General features: G+C 51.6%; 1 protein-coding gene across 4 annotated transcripts in view; it reads right to left on the bottom strand.

Annotated features, from left to right (window-relative positions):
• The window catches only part of IFFO1 (intermediate filament family orphan 1), a 15048-nt gene extending 4414 nt beyond the window's left edge, over positions 1–10634 (bottom strand). For 2 of the 4 annotated variants that reach the window (XM_075071510.1, XM_075071513.1), the window contains exons 1-6: positions 9864–10634; positions 3508–3568; positions 3327–3422; positions 2829–2969; positions 1760–1944; positions 561–681 (exon numbers count right to left, since the gene is read on the bottom strand). In XM_075071510.1, coding sequence (XP_074927611.1) covers positions 561–681; positions 1760–1944; positions 2829–2969; positions 3327–3422; positions 3508–3568; positions 9864–10594 — 1335 coding nt within the window. In that variant the 5' untranslated portion in view covers positions 10595–10634. The remainder of the gene's footprint in view (positions 1–560; positions 682–1759; positions 1945–2828; positions 2970–3326; positions 3423–3507; positions 3569–9863) is intronic. The other 2 variants (XM_075071518.1, XM_075071517.1) reach the window with 2 other exon arrangements.
• Between the last annotated feature and the right edge of the window lie 5607 nt (positions 10635–16241).

Below are 16241 nucleotides of genomic sequence, written 5' to 3'. Positions count from 1 at the left end.
CGAGCATTGACTAGGCGACCTCACTGCACAATCCCAGAGGCTCAGCAGAACTCTACCCACCCACTCCTTAGCACACTTATTCTGGATGCCACGATAGTCCTCAAATCCTGTGTTAAAGACTAAATGCACGAATCTTCCAGCGAGTGACCGTGCTCATTGGGCAAAGAAGGTGAAACTCCTCAAGGCTGTCTGCCAATCTGCCCTGAGGAAATCCTTCTGACTCCAATATGGTGAATGCAGACTACTAACGACACGTGGCAAGACTACAGCAGCACCGAGAAAGCATTTCTCCTTGGTTAAAGTACCCCTCAAGCATCCACCTATCAACATGCCCACCAAGCTCATTGTGGGCATATTTTACCGCTGAACCTAGATGATCATAATGGTCCCTTCTGACCTTAAAGTCTGTAAGTCTATGAATCTTTTAGAAATGCGTGAGTATTTGTGTAGGAATTAGCATAAAGAGGAATGAGGGATCCACACTGTATCAGAGAGAGAGACAGAGACAGAGAGAGGGCAGCTGGAGATGGGGTATGACAGGAGCATAAAGCTGGTGTTACCTCCCCCTGCACCTCTGCAGCTGCAATAGCGTATCCGGAGAAATCCTCCCAGAGCAGCAGTGTTTCCTCTGTCTCCTCCCATGTGAGACTGTCACAGTCATCCTCAAAATCATACTCCCTTCTGGGGACAAGGAAATCAAATGTCAGCAAAGAGAGGGGAGCTCTCCTAGTAGGAAGAGCTACAAAGTGTGAGGCTTGAATACTAACTGTGGGGGAATTCCCAATCCTGGCTTTTTCCCAAAGGAAGGTGCTGTAATGCAGTGGTTTTCAAACCGTGGGTTGCGACCCAGTACTGGGTCACAGAATAGAAGGCTCTGGGTCGCGGCAACTCTGGACAGCATTGCTGACCGGGCCATTAGAAGTCCTATCTGCGGTGCTGCCCAGCTAAGGCAGGCTAGTTCCTACCTGTTCTGACACTGCGTTGAGCCCTGGAAGCAGCCATCAGCAGGTCTGGCTCCTAGGCGGGGGGACCACAGGGCTCCGTGCGCTGCACCAGCTCTGCACTCCCATTGGCAGTGCCTGCAGGTGAGAACTGCGTGGAGCTACTTGTGCACCTCCGCCTAGGAGCCGGACCTGCTGCTGGCCACTTCTGGGGCACAGCGCAGTCTGCAATGCCAGGACAGGCGGGAAGCCTACCTCTGCACCCCAGCTACATCACTGATCAGGAACCACTGGAGGTAAACACATGCCCCAAGCCCCTGCCCAAGCCCTGAGCCCTTCCCTCAAACCCAGAGCCCCCTCCTGCACCCCGAACCCCTCATCACCAGCCCCATCCCAGAGTCTGCACCCCCAGCACAGAGCCATGACCCCCTCCCGCACCCCAACCCTCTGCCCCAGCCCAGAGCCCCTGCTCACACCCTTAACCCCCTCATTCCCAGCCCCACCCCACAGCCCTCACCCCCGAGCTCCTCCCACACCCCAAACCGCTCGTTCTGGTTCCACTGGGTCACAGGCATCAACAATTTTCTTCAACTGGGTTGCCAGAAATAAAGTTTGAAAACTACTGCTGTAATGAACATGGAAGAGCCATTGGCTGTGGGGGAACTTTCAGCTACACCCATCCCAGCCTCTCCCAGCACGGGGAAGAGCAGTAGGGAACAGGGCAGGAGAGCTGGCTATGACAGAACTCACAATGGCTCCAGTCCCAGCCTGTCTCAGCAGCAGGTATGGGGCAGAAGTAAGGGCTGGGCTACACTCACAGCTGGTTCAGCATCCTCTGCATCTCCTCATTGATGCTCATGGCTGTGGTCTCTTCATCTTCCTCCTCTTCAGGCTTTTTGGAGGCACCGTTCTCAGACACCGAAGTGTCCTCGTCACTGATCAGCTTCCGCTCCCGCTTCCGCCCCGCCGTGGCTGGGACCTTAATGGGAGACAAGTGCAGAGACTACAGAAACAAGGCCGGGTCCAAGGTCGGGTTGTTGAGAGGAGATGGAGGGAAAAGGAATGGCACAGGGGTAGGAAGATAGGGAAAGTAAGAAAGAAAGAAGGAAGAAGAGAGAGTGAGAGAGAGGGGCTTATTATGATCAGGTTAAAGATGGTGCAATGGCTAAAATGTGATTTTAGAATATTTTAAAATCAAAAACTATGCAACTAAAGATGGAATCTGTGAACCTGATGAGAAGAATGTGGTTTAATTGAAGAACTCAACCCTCCCCACCCCCAGATCCAGAGACAGAGGGAAAAAGAAAGGCAGAGAGAGGAAGAAGAGACAGTCTAAGTGAAATATGTCGATATTTACAGTCAAACCTCAGTTTACAGAAAGTGTCTAAATTGTACATATTCTTAACTGAGTGAAACTAACCAGCTGCTTCTGTACGGGGTGAGGGAGAGAGTGAGACAGGGACAGAGAGAGAGAGAGTGAGAGAGAGAGAGAGACAGGGAAAGGGACAGAGAGAAAGGCAGAGACAGAGAGAAGGTGGGGTGGAGAGAGAAGGGGTTAGAGATAGACACTTTGCACCAGGTCTCCCTCTTCTGCAGCTGCTCTCAGGAGTTCCAGCGCCCAGTATCTCTGAATACCGAGTTGAGTGGATATTCCTAATGCCTCAAGTAACGTCAGGAGCTCTCAGCCTCCTCCCTCTTGCCTCTCTCCTGCTGCTCCCCACCCCAACACACGTAACCCAATATGGAGAGCAGGTGAACTCGTGGAGCAAGGCTTATGGTGACTGAGCCCCTCCTCTGCAAGAGGCATGCAAGTGCTTTGGTCTCTCCCCTTGGCTGGAAGCTCCTTCCCCCAGTGGTAGCTGTTTCACAGCAGCAGGTGCGTCTCACCTGAAACATTTTGATCATGTCCTCACAGTTACGCTGCTGTGCCACGTCACACAGCTTGGCTGTGATGTCAATGCGCCGGCAGATATCCATGTCTACTTTCATGGCCTTCTCTTGGATCTTGGTATCCAGCTCTGTGAGGTTCTGACCCAGTGAGCACCAGCCCAGCACATGGTGGCAAGGGGACAGAGGAAAAGGATAGTTAGACAAGGCACTCTGGCACACAGTCCTGACAGAGAATTCTCCTGGCCATGGTGAGGGAGATCATCATGCTGGAGACATTATAATCAGGGCCAGGCACTGTCAGGGCATTGCTGAGGGAGCTCACGCTGGAGGCTTCCCCCATGCAGTCAGGTTGGGTGCTGCTGAGTCACTCTGTAGACATTCTTTGTTAGGCATTACTATGAGGAAATGCACAGCAGGTCTGCTGAGCCATGGGATGGGTTCACAATGTCTTGGCCAGTGGCTGAGGGTGTATGCTAGGTGGACAGGGGCACTCACATTGCTCATCAGTCCCTTGAAGACAACCAACTCTGCCTTGAGCTGCTCCACCTTCAGGGCCAGCTCCTCCTGGCACGCTTCAGCCTCCTGGGCCTCCTGCTCAGGGGAGAAAGGGAAACACTGGAATCACTGCCAAGGAAATGAGGCTAGAGTGCAGGGAGAGTGGGGATGGGCCCCTCACCTCATGCAGCTCAGTCACTTGGTCCTGCAGCTGGACACGCACAGTATACTCCTCTTCCCACCTAGCGAGACAAATGTGCCAATTACACCCTGCCTGCCCCACAGCACCCTCCGTTGGGGAGGGCAGAGCTGGAAGCTGCAGCTTGCCTTCCTCACTGCTGAACTGCGCACTACAGGATCCACTCTAGTCATACAAGGAGCGTTGGGAGTGGGGGAGAGAATTTGATGCCCTTGCTTTCCAAACAGCTACAGCTGTTGGATACATGTCACGCCTTCCAACCATGAGCTGGTCCTGGCCACAGACTCTACTGATCTCAGTCAGAATTCACCAACTGTCTTTCACGTCACAGTGCGAGGCCCTCAGGACACCAACCACAAGCTGTATTTAGCAGCTGAAACGCATTCCCCCCAGGACCACATTAGATCAATTGGCAGATCTAGCCCATTGTCTTCTCTGCCCGTCCCTACCATGCCAGTTCAGGCGAGTGGCCTCCAGCCTGGGCTATACTGGGGTTTGCTGTACAGGCAGTAACAGGCGTTGGGCTGTATCGGGCACTGAGGGGCTGCAACAGTCTGTGCTGTACTTGTGTTACATTTATATATAGATATGCTGTGTTATTAAATGGGGCTGTACTGGGACAGTGGACAGCAGAGCTCTGCAAAGGGCTCCACTGTACAGGGCTGTACTGTGTTGTGATGGGCTATGCTGCGTGGTATAACTGGCTATGCTATAATCCCCTGTATTGCACTGCAATGGGCTGAGCAGCATTGCACTGTGAAGGGGTGTGCTGAACTGGCCTATTTTACGCTAGGTTGTATTGGTTATTCAGGGATTATGTTACACCGGGTTGTACTGCACTGCAGCTGGGCTGCAAAGGGCTGTTTTGCCCTGGTTATGTTGGGTTTCAACTGGTTGTGCTATACTTAGGCTGTATTGTGTTGCAAAAGATGGCTATATTAAGCTGTATTGCCCTGCAGCACGCTGGGTATGCGGCAATTATTGCAAGATGACTGACAGTTTTATGCTGGTTGTGTTGTGCTGCAATGGGTTACAATACTCTAAGCTATATTTCATCACCAGGTGTTGTGCCATTCTGTGCTATATTAGGTGGTGTGGGACAGTTCTGTGTTGCGTTGTATTGCAATGTGTTGATCCATGTTTTGTTACGTTGTGCTGGGTTGTATTTCACTTTGCTAATTAACTGTATCCTCTCCCATGTGTAGTTAATATTGGTTGGTGGTGCACTGTACTGGCCCCTGTTCTATTGTGTTGAACAGCGCAGCATGAAGTTGTTGCTACTCCATTTCCTGTGGGTGAGTGGAATTTTCTCATTGGGCTGGGCACTCATGAGTTGCCAACTCTTATAATTTTATCATGATTCTTGCAATATTTTGTGTTTTTCTTAAAGCCCCAGCCCCTGGAGTTGTATAACATGAGAATCTCAGATTTCATTTTTAACATAGCACATTTCTAGTGCTCGTGGCTGGGCAGAAAAGTTTGAAAATGTGAATCCTAAAAGCTCAGAAACCAGATGGCAAATAGAAAGAATCCCACATTTTTTATCTCATGATTTTTAAGCCAGTCTCCTGATTTCTGGTGCCTGACATGACTTTGGAACACCTGGGGTTGGCAATATTGCTCACTGTGTTAGAAAACGTCCCACCCTAAAGCTGCATGCTGGCCTTTTTTAGATACCACAGACCACTGCCCTGAACAAGTAGGCAGCCCATCCTCCATCTGCAGGATAAGAGTCCATGGGGGTTCCTCTTACCTTGATAGGGGAGAAGAGGAAAAAGGAGAGACGAAAGAGATACACAACAGAGGGAAAGATAGAGATAGGATGTATCTTACATGGGAACTGATCAAACAAAGTTTCCCTGACACAAAATACTTCAGTATCTCTTCCTCTCCCTCCAGATCTGGCTTACAGTGCTTTCTGCCTCTCTTTCCATCACTCAACCTGTCTCTCTAGCCCCGTCTACACTAGGAAAGTGACCCATTACTGAAACAGCTTTAAAGTAGTGATTCCCCATAACCACTATGGCGTAGAACAGACCGGGATTTCAATACTGGATCAGAAAATGACAGTGATACTTAGTGGAAGCAACACTTCTGTGTATCCTCTCCATCCTTCACTCCCTGCTTACTCTTTCCCTGGCGCTCTCTCTCACTCTGTTTCTCTCCTCCTCTCAGCTACTCTATCATCCCCATCTGCAATGCACCATTCCTAATAACCACCTCCCTGAACACTTCCCCCACACAGCCCAGACCAGCCAAGAGGTTCCAGCCAGTATCCTGGATGCCCTGTGGACTGTGAGCAAAGCCTCTTCCTGTTACCCCTTCTCACCACCCTAAGTCCCCATGGGGAGCCACAGATCCTTCCTTTGTATGTAATGTAACACACACATCACTCCAGCATGACAATATTCCAGTAACCTGCCCGAGGACCAGATAATGTGAGGGGAGGAAGACAGAAAATCTGAGAGATTCTCTGCCCCATATAGACCAGGCCACCCACCAGGCAACACGAGGCCAGCATTTCCAGCCCATCCCCTCCCACGCCAAGGACAACACCCAGCCCTTCCCCATTCGAGCCTCACGACACCATGAGGAAAACAACATGGAAAAAAAAAAATCTAATCTGTCTTTAAAAATCACTATCAGCCAGTCTGGTACCATGAACACTAAAATGCCTTAATTATTATAACGTGGTCATTGTGGTGCCACTAGTGGACAGAGTGAAGGTTGTTTGGGTGCTTTAAACTGTATATTTCCAACCTTAACACGTTTGGGTGACACTTTTAAGTTTAACCTTAACTCTAGATTTCCTGGGTTTGTAATACAAGGTTTGGGGATAATCACGCCATATCTGCCATGTAGTTTATTCTGAATTACTGATATGGAGTCTCCATCTTATCATTTGTGTCCGGGAATACATATATATACATGGAAGAAAGGGAGAAAGCAGACAAGACTGGGCTCCCAGCTGCATGATCCTTGGCAGTCTGCACACACGTTTTCTCCCCCTAAGATTATTGACTCATCATTTAATTTTATCCACCCTAAATGTGGTTCCCACCCAGTCTCTTGTCGCTGCTTCTCCTCCCTTCATATTCCCGATCCCCTGCAAGCTGTGTTCTGCTCCCAAGTCCTGTACCTTTTAAGAGAAACTTTCCTCATCACACTGTTGGGGGCTCAGCAGTCTTTGGGGCTCCTTTGGCCAAGGGGAAGATACTCAGCACTGCCCTATGCCCTTCCAAAATGCAAGAATTTCGTTCTCAAAACTCAAACTATTCAAAAACCAGGAAATACTAAGTTAATGCAACTCCTCCTACAAAACACATCCGTAGTTGTGTCCCTATTAGGATGACAATGGGAACAAGTAATTTCCTGGTCTGAAGCATTGAAGTTTAGGAAATTCAACTCTTATTGCAGGAGGACATGAGGAGCCCAGGGCCTGGGTGAGCTCCTGCAACCTTAATTCCATAGCATTACATTTTTGCATATGAACTTCCCCTGTTTTTGAGAAAGTGAGGGGCCATGACTGAAGGGAAACTGCAGCAGGGAATGGGAAAGGTTTCTTGGGCACGCCTTATCATCCCTCAGGCATTAGCTCCCACGGACCTCCTCCTAGCCTCCAGCAGGGTTAGAAGCCCAGTGAGAGGAAGGAAGCGGGTAGTGGAGATACCTTGGGAAAGTCAGCTATCAGCTAAAGACTGCATGGGGGCGGGGGGGAATCCCCAGAATCCAGGCCTCAGAGTGGGGCCCATGTAGCAAAAAGGGTCTCTGCACTCCCCTTGCCCCCAGGAATGGGAGATGGGGAATCCCAGAAGCTCTTCCACTGATGTGGGAGAAGTGTGTGGGAAAGGGGAGCCTCATAACCTCCTCCCAGTTGGGACCATAGGAGAATCACAGCTGCAACTGTGAGTCTCAGAAGGTTCTCGATGCGGGGAAGGGGTTGTGGGGCTTCTCTTTATCCCAATGTAAAAACAGGTTACACCAAACACATCACTAGCCCCCAGGCCTGCAGCATCTCTAACCACCCACCTGTCTCCTCCCAATGTACCCGCAGAATCACCTACACAATGACCCTCTGAGTGCTGGGGTGAATATGAGACCCCTCCAAAGCCTTCAAAGTTCTTCAGCATCAAACCAGCTAAAACGAACTCTTGAACTGTGAACAAGCCAAAACAGGCTGGTCATGCTCCTGAGGAGCCGAAATAGTTTACGGTTTTGGAAACCACCAGAGATTAAAGCCCAGGTCCTCAAAGGTATTTATACACCTAACTCCCATTGAAATCGCTAGCCCCTAAATACCTTTGAGGATCTAGGCCTATGTGACTTGGCTAAGGAAACTCAGGAAGTCTGCAGCAAAGTTCAGAACTGGGTCTCCTGAGTCACCATTAGTGCCTCAGGGTGGGCTAGTTCTCCAAAATATCTCAGAAGGATGGCCAGCTCCAGACGTACAATTTAAGTGACTGCTAACCACCACAGAGCCAGTCTGTGGAGGGGCTTCAAGAACAGAAACCAGTTCTCCTGGGTCCTACTCTCCATTGTCTTAATCACAAGACCTTCTTGTTTCTTCGCACAACACAGTCCTTCATTACCACACCTATTACACTGACATTCCAGCTTGTATGACTACAGCCCCGGGAAATTCAGTTTTAGCATACCAATTTCAAAAGGCAAAGGACTGAATGGATGATACCTGAGTTTGCTGTATTAGAGACCTGGGTTCTATTTCCAGCACCGCTAGCAGTGATATTGGGCAGCATCACTGTTACATGATCTGCAAAAAAGGGGCAATGGTAGGTGCCTGCCCCTAGGAAAGGGCTCTAAGCCTGCACTTCATAATAAGTAATAATAATATGCATGACGCGCAAAGAAAAGTAACACTAGCAGCCCATAGAAGAGAAGACTCTTGAGCATCTGTTTCCTAGTCAAGTGCACCTTCCTCTGAGTATCACAGAAGTTTGATTCCCCCTACCCCTTCCTGTTCCATACATAGCTCACAGCACTTCAGCTTCCCGCTCCACAGAGAAAACAAGAAAGCCTGATTATTTCTGAATTATTTGGATCTTGGCACCTGACAGCTAGGGGTTAACAGAGCTATGCATTTTATTTGGATACTGACCTTAATTTTGCCCCTTCCTTTGCTTAAAAAATCCCCCAAAGCATCACAAGAACGTTTTTGTTTGTTTGTTTTTTAATTCACACGTCATTTGGCTGTGGGGGAGGTGGCAGGATCCCTCAACCAAGTTACCCCAAATTTACACCCAAATCTACCCTTGGCCCTGAACTGGGACCTGTTTGTTTTCAGGCTGATCTTATTAAACACATGAATTTTAGAGCAGTTTAAAACTTGACATTAAACAGAACTGTGGTTTAACTAGAGTAAAACAAGGACTTCCGGTGATATCAAAAGACTACCCAAGAACTTTGCGCACAAGCCAACCACTAGCTCTTGGGGTCAGGAGGAAACTTTCCCTGGGACAGGTTATCCCATCATTGCCCCCTGCAGGGTTTCCTGCACCTACCTCTGAAACAGCTGGATATGGACTGGATATGCTAGAGGACTACATTCTTATATGAGGTTTGGAGAGGAAGGACAATAGGGAGAAAGGGGGTTAGGTGGCCAAGAGACAGTCCTATCAGGGATTTCTCCAGAGCATTCCAACTACACAGCAAAGTCCACAGTCTTGGAGATCTTCTCTTTGCTCTTACCTCCAAACTTCATCTCCTCCCTGACTCCGACTCAGCCCCACTCCCTATTTCCCTTGTAAGCCCAGTCTCCTTACTTGCTGTATCATCTCACTCAGAGTTGCTAACTCTTAATTTTTTCTTAAAGTCCCAGCGCCTAGAATCATGATAATTCAGGAGAATTTCAACTTTCATTAAACAAAGTTTCAGGCCCTCATGGTTGGGGTGAAAAGCTGGAGAATGTGACCTGAATGCAGCATGAATGCTCAAAAACCAGAAGACAAATGAAAAGAGCCCAGTACTTATCATTTTTTTAAGTTTTTGTGATTGGTAGCCTGATCTCATGATTTTTTGGGACCTGACTTATGATTTTGAGTGCTTGGTGTTTGCAGTCTGCATTCACTTATGTCCCTTTGCACCACCCCACTGCTTCTGCTCTCTCACCTGTGCTAGTCCTCACCTACTCACCACCCTCCTCCCTATCTTACACTCCCCTCCACTTTCTCACCTTTAGCTGTATTCACTCCATTCTCTGCCCCCTTCTCTTGCCTGCACTGACACGTCTCCCAGTTGCCCTGGGGCTGTCACTCACTCCCTGCCCCCATTCTCCCTTCAGTCTCCTGCCTGCGGTAGGCTCACCCTGCTCCCTTTCTCACCTGCGTTTGTACTCGTCGCGCTCCCTCTTCACCTTGGCCAACACATTGTAGAGGGCCCGGATCTCAGGGGTGATGGTGTCGATCTGCACGCCAACCCCGTCAGGGTGAACCCACGAGACCCCTGGCCCCTGAACCAGGGTGGTCTCAGGTCCTGGGCCCAGCCGACGGGCCTGCGAGAAGGACCAGATGGTGCCTGGCATGAAGCGAGATGAGGATGAAAAGGGGCTGCCAGACAAGGTAGGAGGCTGGGAAGAAGGCGTGAATGGTACCCCGAGGTGGCAGCTGGGAGAGCCCAAAACCCTAGAGGGGGCACCGAGCCCAGCTGGCCGGGAGCTGCCCAGGGCAAGCCCCAGTGGGCGAAAGGGGCTGACGAAGCTGGTCTGCACCGCCTGATCCCGGCGCTGGACAGCCCGCTGGCGGCTGCCCCCCTCCTCCAGCGCCTGCTGCAGCTGCTTCTCCAGCTGCCGGTTGCGCCGCTCCAGCTCGTGCACCTTGGCCAGGAAGCAGCGGAACCGCAGGTTCAGGGTCTTCAGCACGTTGATGTTGGAGCCCAGGTCATTGCGGAGGGCCATGGCAGCGGGGGGGGCCGGGAACGGGGGCGCTGCCGAAGCGGGGCCCAGCTCGCCGCCGAAAAAGTCCCCCAGGGGCGCCGGTGGAAGCGGCTCCTGCTCAGCCAGGCCCTGCTGCTCTTGCTGCAGGAGGAAGAGGTTGGGGCCGAATAACGGGTTCATGGCTGCGGCTGGCCCGAGCAGGGGCCGAGGGGAGCGGAGCGAGGGGGGCCGCGGGGCCAATCAGGGCCCGGGCTGCCGCAGGGCCGCTGTCAGGGAGAGGCGGGCCGGGGGAGGGGGCTGCGGGGACCAGCCCCGGCGGAGCGAGCGAGGGGAGAAGGAGGGAGCCGGCTGCTGCGAGGGGCGGGGCGCGAGACGCTGCAGATGGGAGGGGCCCGGGAATGCAGCAGCAGCAGCAGCGCCGGTGCCTGCACGTAGAAGCCGGAAAGGGGGAGGGGGGGAGTGTCGGAGCCAGGCCCAAAAAGAGAAGATCCTCCGGGGAGGGGGGGCGCCTCATTCGCGTGCGCCACCCGAGACGGGTCCCGGGTTCTTCCTTGGGCGAGGGGTTCTGCAGCCCCCGCGGGGCTAGGGGGAGAGCCATGGCCACGCCCTCGTTTTCAGACTGGGGCAACCTAGTGGTTCGTCCCTCTAGCCTAACATCCTGGCTCTGGCAGTGGCCAGCACCAGATGCAAGAAGCCCCGCAGGAGGCAGCGATGAGCTAGATAATCTGCCGTTACCGCCAAGGCTCTCGTCAGTGTAGTCCTACCCTACTCCGCTGTCCTATGAATTATTGAGCCATCCAGCCCCTGCCTTCTCGCCAACAAAAGCTTTGATTCTCCCACAAGCCCTGGGTGCTTTCTCCTCTGCAGCCCCTGGAATGTAAGGGAACCTCCCCCTCAAACCGTGTCCACTTTCAAATCCATCCAGACGTGAGTCACCACCCTCATGGTGCCTACAGGGAGTCGCCAGCTGCTGATGGCTAGGCAGATGATTGGCAGAGATTTTGTGTATGCAGCTAGTCTATGCAATGACATGCTGGTGGTGTTGCTGCAGTTTTTCTTCTCTCAACCCAAAATTGCTGTTTAACTCACCTGTTGAGTCTTGCCTTTATGATTACGCTCTTTGAAGATTACCGTTACTAGACTGGGACTCAGAGGAACTAGGAGGCAGGGAGTCTATGTCCAGCTCTGCCACTGGCTTGCTGAGTGACCTTGGGCAAGTCACTTAACCCCTGTGCCTCCATTTCCCCACCTGCAAACTGGAGATTCATTCTTTAATGACGTGATCACAGGCTGTTTTTCCCACTGGACCCCTTTCTCATTCAGTGCGCAGCTAAATGAGCAGCTATTATATATTTTATTTACTCCATGTTACTCATTGTACAGCCCCAGGCCTCATTCACTGCACACTGTTTAAACTCTGCTCTGAAGACAAAAAATATGTATTTCCTCATGGGCTTGTCTGCAGCTCTCATCACTATAATTGCCAAATGCTTCACAAACTTTACAACAGCCCTGTGAGATGAAGGAATTTTATCCTCCTTTTGCAGACGGGGGACTCAGGCACAGAGTTTAAGGTCAGACGTGCCTACTAATTTTAGATGCCCAATTTGAGATACCTAGGACTTGATTTTTCAGAGTACTTAGAGCTATACTGATCAAAATCCAGCACTTCTGCAAATGAGACCCAGAAAATGAGAAGCACACAATTGAAAGTCTGATTGCTATGACTTGCCCGCAGCCCAGCCTCACATAGAGGCAAGAATAGAACTCTCCAGGGCAGTATTCAGCTGCCATGAGGCCATCCTTTCTCTCCCTGCAATCCTCTCTGCAACAGATAAGATGGGAGGTCCTACAGACAGCAGTTTCCTTCACCACACAGAACAGGTCCCTCGTGCACTGAATGAGGCAAGGGATGCTATAGAAATAATAGTATGTGATCACATAATTAAAGACTGTACCATAATGCATCAGCTAAGGGAGGGGGGAGGATGAATTAAAGTCACACAGGCAGCCTTAATTATGACACTTTCTAACTTATGTATTCCTGACTTTGCAGCCTTAACAATATTCTTTTAACCCATCATCAGCTCCAGTTAACTAGTTGCTTGTTCATTTTTCAGTTTGCGCCAGCATCTTTTCTTTTACGGCATCAATTTTTGACAGAGCCTCAGCGTTATTACCACAAAACAGCAGGTATCTCATAACATCCTCTGTGGTCAAGACTAAGCCAAAGAGATGATATGCTTCTCCACAATGTCTTAATCCCAGCATGGCTGGCCCCTGTAAATGATGCAGGTCCACCACCCCTGTGCCAGGCAGAACAGGTACAATTAAGAGAGCAGGGCTATAAAGGACCAGGGAAAACTTAGGAGGAAGAAGACCTGGTGAGCTAGGGCTGGCAGTCTCTGTGGAAAGCTGCAGAGTTCTCTACAAGCCTTCCTGGGGAAAGGGGGGTGGATTTCTCAGGAAGCCAGGAGAGGGGCTACCCTGCTGACTTTCAAGAATGAAAGTCAGTGCTGGGAGACTGAAGTTTAGAAAGCCAATGAAGGGCTGGCTGGCTAGCTGGCTGGCCTTCCTCAGCTAGAGAGCCATGGCCAGAGAATGTGTGAGATGGCTAAAGGTAAAGAACAGCAGAGAGAATATGCTTGCAGGCTATTTGAGCCAAAGAGGGCTGAAGCCTGGGGCTGAGGTGTAGTGAGGGACACAAGCTACACTAGAGAGCTGGGGTGTGCTGAGAGCTGCTGGGACTCTATGCGATGTGCTCTCTGGACTACAGCTATGAGACTTGGGGTACGGTTTACATGCATGGGGGTGGCTGCTGTTGTTGTAGGAGCAACAGTGATCTGTATGCTCTGTATAACCTGTATGTCCAAAAGGTCTGTTACACCTCCCCTGCCCCCCCCTTTTGTCTTCTCTCCCTCTTTGAATACCTGTGAACAGGGCCAGCTCTAGGCACCAGTGCTCCAAGCACGTACTTGGGGCAACACTTTCCAAGAGATGGCACTCTGACTCCTCTTTTTTTTTTGCTTGGGATGCAAAAAGCTGGGAGCCGGCCCTAAGTGGAGGTGAGCTGCGGGGAGGGGCGCAGGAAGTAACCTGAAGGGGGTATACGAACTGCTCCCCCCCAGCTCACCTCTGCTCCACTGCCGCCTGCTCCCCTGAACGCCGCCGCTCTGCTTCTCCCCCCTCCCTCCCTGACCTGCCGCAAAACAGCTGATTCAGCAGCAAGCCTGGGAGGGAGGGGGGAGAAGCAGAGCAGTGGCAGCACAGGTGGAGCGGAGGTGAGCTGAGGCAGTGGTGGGCATGGGGGGGGGGCCACAGGAAGTAACCCTGGGGAACACCCCCCCCAGCTCACCTCCACCTTATCCCCCACACTCAATGTATGGACACTGTCCGAGGTTTACTGTGACCACCCCATCTCTAGTCGCAGGCCATGAGGAGCAGGTCCTTAAAAGAGGAAGGGGACATGAGCTCAGGAGTGTACTCACAAGATTGTACCTCCTGTAAAGGCACTTCGCCCAGATCACCTGGCCAGTGGTTTGCCACGTTGCATTCCATCGTGCCCTGGGAAGACTTACCTTCATCTCACCATCCATTGCTGTGCTGTGGGACACTTACCTTGAAGGAGCCTGACATCTCTAGCGCCGTGCCTGTTCTGGGAGAGTGAGTGTGACCCCCTCCCCGCCTTCTTTTGAGCTGAGCTATCAATATAATAAATGTGCTGCTTTCTGCCAAACTCTGGTGGGTCATTAGTCTTCCCTCAGCTTACTAGCTGACCCAGTTTTGGTTAACATTACTGGCAGAGAATGCAAGCAGCTTACTGTAGGATTAGACCCAAGAGTAGGAGTCCCCTGGCCAGGGGCGGCTCTATGTATTTTGCGGCCCCAAGCATGGCAGTAAGGTGGCTTTCGGCAGCTTGCCTGCGAGAGGTCTGCTGGTAACATGGATTCGGTGGCATGTCTGTGGGAGATCCAACAGTCCTGTGCCTTTGGCATACCCACCTCCGAATTGCTGCCAAAACCACGGGACCAGCGGACCTCCCGCAGGCACGCTGTCGAAAGCTCCCTGTCTGCTGCCCTCATGGCAACCAGTAGGCCACCTCCCCATGGCTTGCCACCCCGGGCACACGCTTGGTGCGCTGGTGCCTGGAGTTGCCCCTGCCCCGGTGCCCCCGGGTCTGGCTTGAGCCTGTGTAAAAAGTGGTAGGCTAGAAACCCACTGCAGGGAGGAAAGGACGCTGCTACTAGGTATGCCACTGTGGGGCAACGGGAAGAAAAGGCGAAGCAGCCTGAGCAAAAAGACTCCCCCCGACCCTTGGGACACGGTGCTGTTGCCTGGGGTGTTGTTAGAATGGCTCCAAAAGAAAGGGGCAGACCCCTGGATGCTAGGGGTGGTTCCACGTGGGAGTACAATTCCTGAACTACAGCTCATGTTGAATAAATACATATTTATATACAGTCCCAATAAGGCAGGAGAGGATTGTGCAGCTGCCTCGCTGCTGTGGCAAGCAGGCTGGCAATGGCAGGTGGCAAAGAGTCAGCTCGCCACTGAAATAGATTCACTCAGGGACCGATGTAATGAGCTGGAGAAGGAATGGGATACGTGCAAGGCGCAGGTTCTGACTGCTAGTGCCCAGGACTCTTCCCTCTCTGTATCCACAGTACAGGTGACGGCAGCAGAGAAGGAGTGGGAGTAGGTGGAAGTAGAGAATGCCAGTCTGAGCCAGGCAGTTACCTGCCTGAAGGATCTGGTCCTGGAGGAGTCCACCTGGGAGAAGAGGGTCCAGGGAGCTTATTCGGCCAGAGTCACTGCCATTGGGGTGAAAGCTCAGGGGGATTTGGGATCATATGATGATTGGAACAGGGATATCTGGTATGATCCGGATCCCGGACACCATGTTGCGGCAGTCTGGAGGGTGGTCTGAAACTATAGGCCTGCACCTGCAAGGGGCAGAGCAGCCCCAAGTACCAGACACACTGTGGCAGAAACTGAGTTGATTCCTGGTCAAGCGATAGAGTTAACAAAAACCCTGGGTGGCCCCTCGCACTGCAGGTTCAGCAGGTGGGCCTGGGATATGGTGACCCTGTGTTTGGATCAGGGTCAGAACCTAGCTGAGACCCAACGGGTGTTAAAAGCCACCTCCTGGTTGGGAGAAGATTTAGCAGGGGTGGCTCGTCAGCAAGCCAGTCATGCCACACGCAATATCTTTGATATGTTGGAGGGAGCATTGTTGGCAGTTTGTCTCGGTGGCTGCTGCACCTGGGGAAGACCCTGTCTGGCTCACAGAGAGAATGGTTCTCCTGGAATGCTTGTGTGGCTGCCACAGCGGGCGGACGGGCAGGTACCCCCGAACATAGTTCAAATAGCCCTGCCTCTAGAAGAATTGAAGCTGGTCACCCAGGGGGTCTCAGTCCCCATACAGCAGGTGATCGGGAGGTGGAGACCCAGGGAACCCGAGGATGTGGAAGCCCTGCTGGATGCAGTCCAGCAGGCTTCTCTCATCTCCCCGCCTGTACTAATTTGTTTCTAAGCTTCTATCTTTCAGCCTCTGAACCGGAACATCAGGAGAGCTGGTACCTGCTAAAGAGTTATAAAAATACTATGGTTATAGTGTAGCAACAAAGTCTGTGTTGCATGTTCTGTGTCTGTCTCTGGTGGGTCTCCTGTGCTAGCACTGGGTTCAGAGAGAGAGACAGGGAATACTATACTAGACTGGGTAAGTACCTTTTCTTCTACTTCCCCCCATCTCCAACCAAATCATCAGTCACATCCACCTCTGTCCAAAAGACTTTGGTCCCCAATGCATTAGGTTTATTTTTTGTTAGGT

The sequence above is a fragment of the Chelonoidis abingdonii genome, chromosome 1 (assembly GCF_003597395.2).
Source record: "Chelonoidis abingdonii isolate Lonesome George chromosome 1, CheloAbing_2.0, whole genome shotgun sequence".
NCBI lineage: Eukaryota > Metazoa > Chordata > Testudines > Testudinidae > Chelonoidis > Chelonoidis abingdonii.
Note: the sequence above shows the minus strand (reverse complement) of the source record. Positions and strands in the feature narration are given on the sequence as shown.